The 8,850-nt window shown below is 41.2% G+C and overlaps 1 protein-coding gene across 1 annotated transcript; it reads right to left on the minus strand.

Annotated features, from left to right (window-relative positions):
* Positions 1-153: 153 nt before the first annotated feature.
* LOC123106180 (THO complex subunit 1) lies at positions 154-8,248 on the minus strand. Its single transcript, XM_044528405.1, has 21 exons — positions 7,991-8,248; positions 7,808-7,891; positions 7,585-7,659; positions 7,137-7,227; positions 6,885-7,030; positions 6,700-6,771; positions 6,446-6,518; positions 6,271-6,336; positions 6,082-6,128; positions 5,897-5,968; positions 5,668-5,796; positions 5,527-5,592; positions 4,682-4,723; positions 3,888-4,004; positions 3,716-3,798; positions 2,621-2,687; positions 2,206-2,277; positions 2,034-2,084; positions 1,268-1,327; positions 720-869; positions 154-642 (listed from the first exon to the last, which is right to left on the minus strand). The coding sequence occupies exons 1-21, from the start codon at positions 8,126-8,128 to the stop codon at positions 433-435; spliced, it is 1,911 nt and encodes a 636-aa protein (XP_044384340.1). The 5' UTR covers positions 8,129-8,248; the 3' UTR covers positions 154-432.
* Between the last annotated feature and the right edge of the window lie 602 nt (positions 8,249-8,850).

Here is an 8,850-nt window from a genome sequence, read left to right on the forward strand (position 1 = left end):
CTTGTTGCAGATGAGGATTCGAGCCGGGTTCCCAACCAGAACTGGGCGTCAGTTCAAATTTCCTGAATAAATCTGGTGAGTGCTGGCATTGGCAACCACTCTGGATATGGATCTTCTATCGCTGTACAAACAAACTGTGAAATGGGCGCAAGATTATACACATGGAGCTTCGACACTTAGTAGTTGCTACGTATATCATGTACATACACATGTCAGGCTAAAACATGGTGTCGACTAGTATAATTAGGGAAGACATTAGTGTCACTGTCAAAACAAAGGGAAGACGTTAGTGTCTGCTAATAATTAACTAATGTCTCAGCTCAGGGGGCGCCACAACCGATAAACGGCAAATCGGAATCAAAAAGTTGGAAACATGATACAACATCATCCCCTTGGGGAGAATCTCATCCTTCTGTGGGCTGTTTGTGACCCCTACGGACGATCTCTACTATGCGCGCTTTTCGTGTTATCTTCCCCATCGTCCTCAGCCTCGCACTGCCCTGACTCAGGCCCAGAGACCTCGCCGGGGCTGCGCTTCTGGCCGTCCTCCCCTGCGCCATTGTCGGAGTCCATCGGCACCGCGCCTTCCTCCTGGTCGCCCCCGCTGCCGCCACCGTCCGTCTCGGGCGTGGCCGCGGCAACCTTCACGCAGCCAAGGCATAAGATGCATATTACGGGTTATGGTAGCCCAGATATGCGCCAGATGATGCCCTAGGTACCTGTGGCTCCCTGGGGTGAGCTGAAGTGCCTTTTGTGTCTTCCCGTTTAGGCCGTTTGGCCTTCTCCCCGGGCTTTGAATTGAATTTGGCGCGCACGTCGGGTGGCAACAGCTCGGGAGGTACAACCCCTTCGATCCCGTAGTCACAAAACTGAAATAGGGCGGTAAGCATTAGTTAGCTGATGATAAAACATGGCAAACTATACATGGATTTTGTGCTCACAGGCTCATGGAAGTTTAAAATGGTATTTTCATTTATTTATTTTTCTGAGAAAGCATGTGAACTAGCAAAAAATTATGCAGAATATGCCCATTGGTCAGCTGTATAAAAGACATGACGAATGACTTCCTGGACAAATATGATTTGGTTTCTCCTGTAGAGCACATGAGCATTCATAATGTTTCTGCACAATGTTTGCTGGCACACATATTTTTACGCAAATACACATTTTTCTGAAATTTCAAATAAAAGTTCTTCATTCAGGAACATGTGCATGATCTACAATGATGAAAATTATGCATGTAAGAGAGACTGTAATAGTTACGTACTCGAGAAAATCCTTCCAGATCTTGTCGGGCTTGAAACCGTAAACCTTTCCAACAATAAACCTGTTAAACAAATGCGGCTTTTAAGACCACCAAACATATTAAAAAGAAAAATGCAATGCTGTTTCCGACGCCAGGTCATATAGGCAAACCCAAAAATAACACTATTGAAATCAGTGTCCATGAAATGAGGACTTCATTCCATGAGCACTCCACTGAGCCACTGATAAGAGCTCAGGGCCTTTTGTTTCTGCCTAATGCGATTTGAACCATCCCTGTCTTGGTGTGGGACAAGACCCGTTACCAGTCCAGAACTACGTCAACAACATTCTGTTCTCTACAAAGAACAGTTCATAACAGCATTGCGTCAGGTAGATCATGGGCTGAGAAGACCTGATATACACATGCCTGCTTCCAAGTGTTCTTTTAACATGAAACATGTAGGCACAATAAAGCATTAAATTCCAGCTTAATCCCCATACATATCAGCAAATATGGAAAGGGAGAATTTCTATGCCATCTGCATAAATGGTCATAACACAAAGATTATTTTTATCAATTTTTTTAGCAAAACTTCTTTGGAAGAATAATATGATTTCGTTCAATGGATAGCTGGGTCCAATTTAATAGATCCTTTGCATCACCTTGAATTTTAGGTATGGATGACTTACGCACAAATATTAACTAATTGGGATCCAGCAGGGTTCTTCATCAGAAACTTCTAGTACAGCAGGCACTCAAGACAAATAAGGCTGGGATTTGAACTTACGCGGTTATTTTTGTGATGATACTCCTCCTCAATTCCAGCAGATGTGTCCATCTGCAAATTTACATTGAAAAGTCAGTATTCGAGGACTATCCTAATAAGTTACCGTACATAAAAAAAGGATGAATGAATCAGAGGTGAAAAATAAAAATGGAAGAAAAACTAAAGTGCTTACATCTTCTGCAAGTGGTTTCCAATATTCTGTAACGGATGGCATGCGGATTCGGTCAGAATCAGTCAAAGCATCCTGCAGTTCCAATGCAAATGAGATGTGGGTTCCACAAGAAACTTCAAAAACTGTATGGCCAGAAAAAAGGTAACTCAAGGCACATACAGGTAATTGGATGATTATTTATCAATACTGTGTAGGCCATTCAACTAACAGGGCAGTAGCTTGCAGCAAATTTGTACAAGGCCGCTGTCCTGCTGAAATGTCCCCACTCAAACTCATATTTCTTATAAAAGTAAATTTGTACAGTAAGAAAAAGTAAGTTCTTCGATACTCTACCAGTACGAAAAAAGATTGCAGTTATATGTTATAGTACCCAATCAAATAGGATAATAATGTAAAGTTGTAGCTTAAAACGTACAGGGTTTAATTCTGCCCATTTCCACAGTTGAGCAAGTTCCTTGTTTCCCAATCTCCACCTTGGCTTACTACAATGAAAGAAAACAGAATAGTGAAAACAGCTTAAAATTAGTACAGTGAAAACAGCAGAGCACGAGATAATAAACTCTCATATTACAAGAGTGAAAACAGCTTAAAATTCTACAACCGACCTAGCCAGTATTGCACAACATAATAAGCTCTCAAATTACAAGAGTGAAAACAGCTTAAAATCTATAACTGACCTAACCAAAATTTACTGTTGCCCTATATCTTCATTTTATCACAAAATAAGACTACTAAATTTAGGATTTATACTACAAAAGAACTGGTACGGAAATAGGAAATGTGTTAGGTCAAATAATTTATGCAGCATTTTATATGTAAACTTGTTAAATGGTTACTTTTTCCTAGACAAATCTAGACACAAAAACTACAATGAGACGATCAATGTTATTATCCATTCCTTGATCCTCCACTGTAGAAAAATATCATATTTGACAGGATTATGCCCATTATAATGCCCAACATGGACTTCATAACCCGTCTAACTATTAATTAACATACATAAGTACTGACATCTGATATGAATGCCGGTCAAACTGGTCAATTCCAAGCTTCGCTCAAGACAAAAATGAAAAATTAATCAACATGTGGGTAGTAAAAGTTCTAAATAACTGCAATAGATTCCCAAACTCTCGAGCGATTCTTAATTGCTGGGCGAAAATAATAATAAACAGACTAGTGTGAAACAAACTAGACGTAAAACTCCATATGCTTGCTTCATGACAGTTCACAAAAAGGTGATTGCCGCTAAAATGCACCCAGTTACATACACCTGACTCTGAAGGAACTAACAGACACTATATAATTATCAAGGAAGTGTTTAACCAAATATACAAGTACTCACTAATAACATGGTCGATGCATGCAGTTTTGTTGGTTAATATTAAAATTATTTCTGCTTTCAAACAGTTATACGCTTACACACGTTCTGCTCAACTAAGCACGCTAGCAGAAACACAAATAATAACAAATCAGAAAACATGTAAATGCCTGAAGAAAGCAAGTAGCACACCGTTTTCTGGCTCCAGCTTGTCCTGACTTCTTTTCAAAAGGTTGTTTTTCAAATGCTGGGCATCCATCTCTCTTCCACCATACCTTTTCAAAATGCAAGCAGAGGGATAAGAAGTGGTGGTGAAAATCCGCAACGGAAGTACAAGACTAGTACACTGCAGCAAAGTATATACCCAGTTTTTCTCCCGCTCAAGAATATGCTCGATGCTTTGTAGGAACTCCTTCCCTTTCGGTGGAATCATCTCCAGAAGATTCTTGACACGCTCTTCACAGGATTTGATTTCCTCTTTCTGATTATATAGGGGGGACAGGAGATAAGATTATCTTATCCACAGAATTAACTCATAACTCAATGATGGTCTAATAAGGCCCACAAAGAAACCAATAACTAAGACAATCACAATTCCTGGTTTACTATACTACCACTATGGCCCAGTTTACTTGTATCAGGCACTCGGAGACTAGCAGTTGGTACTGGTAATAGTTGACCCAATTACCACTTACCAGTTACCAGTGACTTCGTGCTAGCACAACTTACAGTATGGAACACCTTACTTTCAACAAAAAATAGTTATATTTGACCCTTTATGGTAAGCACACACCTATAATTGGAGGCCAAATTGGACAATGTGATAAGTATAAACCAATAGGTCAAAACAACTGATTCTACCAATATAGGTATACCTATAGGTGTAATATCTGCACTACGGAGTCATGCAAATACCAGGAATGACAGACCCAAAATAAAGGATTTCACGAGAATAAATGCCACGGTTGTCACATAGCTGTTGAAATGTCACAATATATTGATAGCAATCATGTAGTGATATATGAATATACTAAAATGTTGAAAATTATTGAGTTACATTGTCCCAGGTGTTCATATCTATGGTATGTTAGTTACATTACTTACTTATAAGTAATAATTGTACGTCAAAAATAAACAGGTAGGCTATTTGTTTCATACCATGCTCTCGGATGGACCTTCTTTGTCACTCTTTCCAGGGGCCTGGTGAAGAGAATAATTTTGTCAGTGATCAACACAGCACAGATAGTAGCAGGCTAATCGACGACAAGAAATTGAGCTGAAATAACGGGAAAAAGGACTACTGTGTCTATGATGATTGCAAGATTCTGCAAGTATATTCCAGTTCAGACTTCACTATGCCAACAAAGAAAGCTTGATGGTCCAGATTAGTTATAACTTTCCTTCCGATTATTGCCAGATGCATGTCGGCATTCTACAGCATGGATCGTATATTAAGCCAAACAGCAGCAACCATAAGTGACAGTAATGCTATTCTATCAACTATGGTCATAGTTACTCTTAGCTAGGTACATGAGAAAGTTAGCGACTGTATCGCATCGTCAGTGGCATTCAAAATAGTGAGAAGCTGGCCAGTGTGGAACACAAGTATCTCATCATCAGTACCATGGAAGAGAGAAAGCAGTGAAAGAAGAATTTATTGTAATGGGTAAAGGAATTATTGTAAGCGGTGAAAGAAGAATTTATTGAATCTCCTCATCAGTAGCCGATGTGCAGTCACGTGGCAGCATAATACACTTGAATTGGGCAGAGGACAGGAAATATGCATATAAATAAACAGAACTAGGATGCAACGAAATTTAAGATTTATTACAGGGATAGGTGCTGTTTTTTGCTTTTGCGGCTACTCAGAATACAAGAACATGCTGCTTATCACAGAATGGATAGACAAAGGGAAACCCCTAAGTACTTGGAAAATTTGAACAAGAATGTACAATAGGGACAAACTGATGTTAGATTGCAACCTAAACTCAAAATATGTGTACCTTGAGATAGTCAAAAAATATAAGGCATTGGACAAGGATGTGGCGTCGAAAACTTGCGTCTTTCAACTGCATAAAAGAATGTCATAAGGTTATACAACAACAGTGAACAGTCACCAAAGAAACTAGTGTCAGATGCTTTACCTCCAAACCCATCAATTTACTGCTAGTAAGGTACTTAATATTAAAGGCAGCATCTTCCTCCTGCTCAAGATTATTATGTTTTCCATCAGCATCGCTGAGAGGCTGAGCTTCAAATGTGCTCAACACGACCTGAAATTTAGTAATTAGCATCATCAGAAGTTCAGAACAGAAACATTGAACAGGAAATGGTAAAAGGTTGCATGTCATGGAAAAATGAAGGAGAGTGTACCGTTAAATTAGATGCAAACTTTTGCCATTTTGTTGGATTTGTAGTAGTCAAAGCAGGGTTCCTGAAATGCTCCTAGAATGAAAATAAAACCCAAAGTTAAGAATTGACCAACCTCACTTGAGAAATTAATGGGTGGCATAATGATGATTTTGAATCCCAGAGATTAACAAGTACAATATATCAACCTGCAAACTCCAAAGGGTCTGGTAGAAGTTGAAATCAACAGAAATTCCTGAAATACAAAGGTGCATTAGGAAACTCTATCACTTACAATACACTTGCATGAAGATAGGAAAGAACAGGATAAATTTGCAAAGTAACATTAAAAATATAAATAATATAGCAATTATTTTTATCAGGACAATTGTACTAACCGTCAGTGGCATCTTTCTCATACTTAGTTTCATTTGATGTGTTGAAAACTCCCTTGATATTGAGAGCTGATAAGTAAAAATAGAAGAATAAAATAAGCAGTGTACCCAGAGGACAGTTATAATTCCTTGTCAATAAGGAGCCAAACTAGCTGGAGTAGGGGAAGAAATAATAAACCTGAACGCTCTGACAACGGGAAGAAATGTGCCAGGAACATGATAATGCGTCCACAGAACACCACATCGTTCGACTGAAATTTCATAGTATAGAAAATATGAATGCTATTAGAGAATATAAACTTTGTATCAGATGAAACTCCAAGAAATAGAACTAGTGCTCTTGAGAAGTGAAGGTGATGGTCAAAAACTTTTCACTGATAAGGCCAATAGCACATTTATTACACAATAAAGTAATCAAATAACCAGACTAACCTTTGAAAGTCTTCGAAGTAGTTGGTTGCAAGTCCTCAGCATAACCAACTTGCCACGCCCAAATAGCTCTTGCTAGAAATAACCCGAAAAAACCCATTTAGCAAAACTATGGACATACATTATGTAAACCATACCGGCACCACAAACCATTAAAAAATGAGTGCAATTCGCAAATCCGCAATTACCTTCCCCAAGACATCCTGCTTGCTCTCAATATACCCAAAGACATCTTTGCAGTCTTTGATAGTTGACATATCCGTCAGATCTTCCAATAACTGGAATACCATGCCACCCTCAACATGCCCTCTTTCACAAAGGTAAAGCATGATATCTGATATGGCAGAAGTTGGATTTATCAGAATAAAATACATACGCTTACAAACTGATGTGGGTAATAAAAATATTTGGACAGAACTGGTGAAAGAATTCTGACTGACCAAGAAGACGTGTTATCAGGCAATTACTTTCCCCGCTATCCAATGAGTTTCCATACTGCATAATTCCTTTACCCGATTGAACTGCAGATGACTAGAGTGTACAACAGAATCAGCAATCGGGTTTGTTTCTAGGATCGTATGATCAGCAAATAAAAAAGCGCATCAATTACTATCTCCTCCTATTAAGGCAATTTGCAGTCAGCTATCAACCAAAATATAGAAACATTTAGTGGACAGTGTAGGATGGACGAGAAGTCAAGAACTGTTCCACAGCCTTAGGTTCCAACAGGGACTCAGTGAGGCTGTGACCCAGAAAATTGAATTTTCTTTTTTATATCACAAGTTTAGGATAGCCCACCACATATGCAATGTGGTCAGAAAACTGAAAGTGTGCACATCACTTTGCAACAGGTATTAGTGTGGCCTTGTCTGCGTTAAAGAAGCTTACCACAAGTTCCTGCAGCAGCCTTCGAAGAGCATTCTCCAAGGTCTGGTTCTCCTCTAGAACCAGCACCGTTTGCTTCTGCCAAATCAGATGAGAAACCGGGTTAAAATACATGCCTGTGCATTTAGAACACACCACAGCTCAAGGATTACCAAATACATACAGTAAAGCGGAACGCAACTGCTGGCCTTTCACCAACGAATCTGGTTGTGCGGTGTATGCATACCTGAGGCTTAATCGCTTCCTGAACTGCCTGGAGGGCGAAAGCTTCGGGGGCCTCGTTCCTGGACAGCGCCGTCCGGAACACTCCCTGCGACCAAGCAAACGAGTCGAATTTAGGGGAATTGGCGGCCTATCCTCCCGGACTGGAGCACATCGTGTACGAGATGGGGGAGAGAGGGGGGCTCACGATGATGCGGTCGCGGTCGGCGTGGCTGGAGACGGCGGCGGGCGCGGAGGGAGAGGAAGTGGGCGCCCGGTCCTTGGCGAGGAGGATCCGGAGGCCGGAGTTGGACGGCGGCGGCGGCGGCGGCGAGGGCTCCGCCATGGCAAGGGAGGCGACTCGCTGCTGGTAGGGTTCGAGGGACGGACGAGTCGGGCCGAACGGCGTGAGTCTCACTTGTAAAGTTTTTTCTTTTTTCTTTTACAGTGCGGATGTAATTTTTCGATGGGCAGCACTCTGCGCTCAAACTTTGGGCCGGTCCAACCCTCGATGTTAGATGCGCCCCCACATAGCCGTCGGATCATGCCTTTCCCAGCGCTTGTCACCCTGGCAGGTTTTTTAATCTGAAGAAAGCACCGCTGCAGGTCATGGCGGCCGCCCCCCGTCGCCATGTCACGCAGCGCGCCGTCGCCCTCCCCTGTTTGCCCTCACCATCGAAAGTCGCCGCCATGCTCGATGGCAGTGCTCTTCGTCGACGCTCACAGACAAAAAAAAGTTGTCCAAAAAGATGCTCTACGTTGCCGCCCGTGTTGAATCAATTGAAATCCTTGGTTCCAGCAAATTAAAGATAAGGTTGTAGCAAAAAGTCCCTCATCCAGCAAAGAACGAATAACTAACTCTAGTGAAAGCATTTTTGGGTGCTGGTTCCAACAACAAAAAACGTGGTTGTAGCAAAAAATCGATGGTCTGGCGAAAACGAACTCTGGTGGAAGCATTTTTTGGTGCTGGTTCCAGCAAAAATCGATGCGGGGTGTAGCAAATTACATCGCTGGATGCAGTTCCTCCACGCCTGCAAAAAAAGATGCCGACGGTAGCAAATTGAAGCA

Source organism: Triticum aestivum, chromosome 5A (genome assembly GCF_018294505.1).
Source record: "Triticum aestivum cultivar Chinese Spring chromosome 5A, IWGSC CS RefSeq v2.1, whole genome shotgun sequence".
NCBI classification, from domain to species: domain Eukaryota; kingdom Viridiplantae; phylum Streptophyta; class Magnoliopsida; order Poales; family Poaceae; genus Triticum; species Triticum aestivum.

What these genes read in the sequence shown, in the direction of transcription:
- LOC123106180 (XM_044528405.1), bottom strand. Translation starts at nt 8,128, where the DNA reads ATGGCGGAGCCCTCGCCGCCGCCGCCGCCGCCGTCCAACTCCGGCCTC. An exon ending in TATTTTTTGACTATCTCAAG is followed by an intron (nt 4,724 to 5,526) that starts GTACACATATTT and finishes TCTCTTCACCAG; the next exon opens with GCCCCTGGAAAGAGTGACAA. An exon ending in AAGGTCCATCCGAGAGCATG is followed by an intron (nt 4,005 to 4,681) that starts GTATGAAACAAA and finishes CTATATAATCAG; the next exon opens with AAAGAGGAAATCAAATCCTG.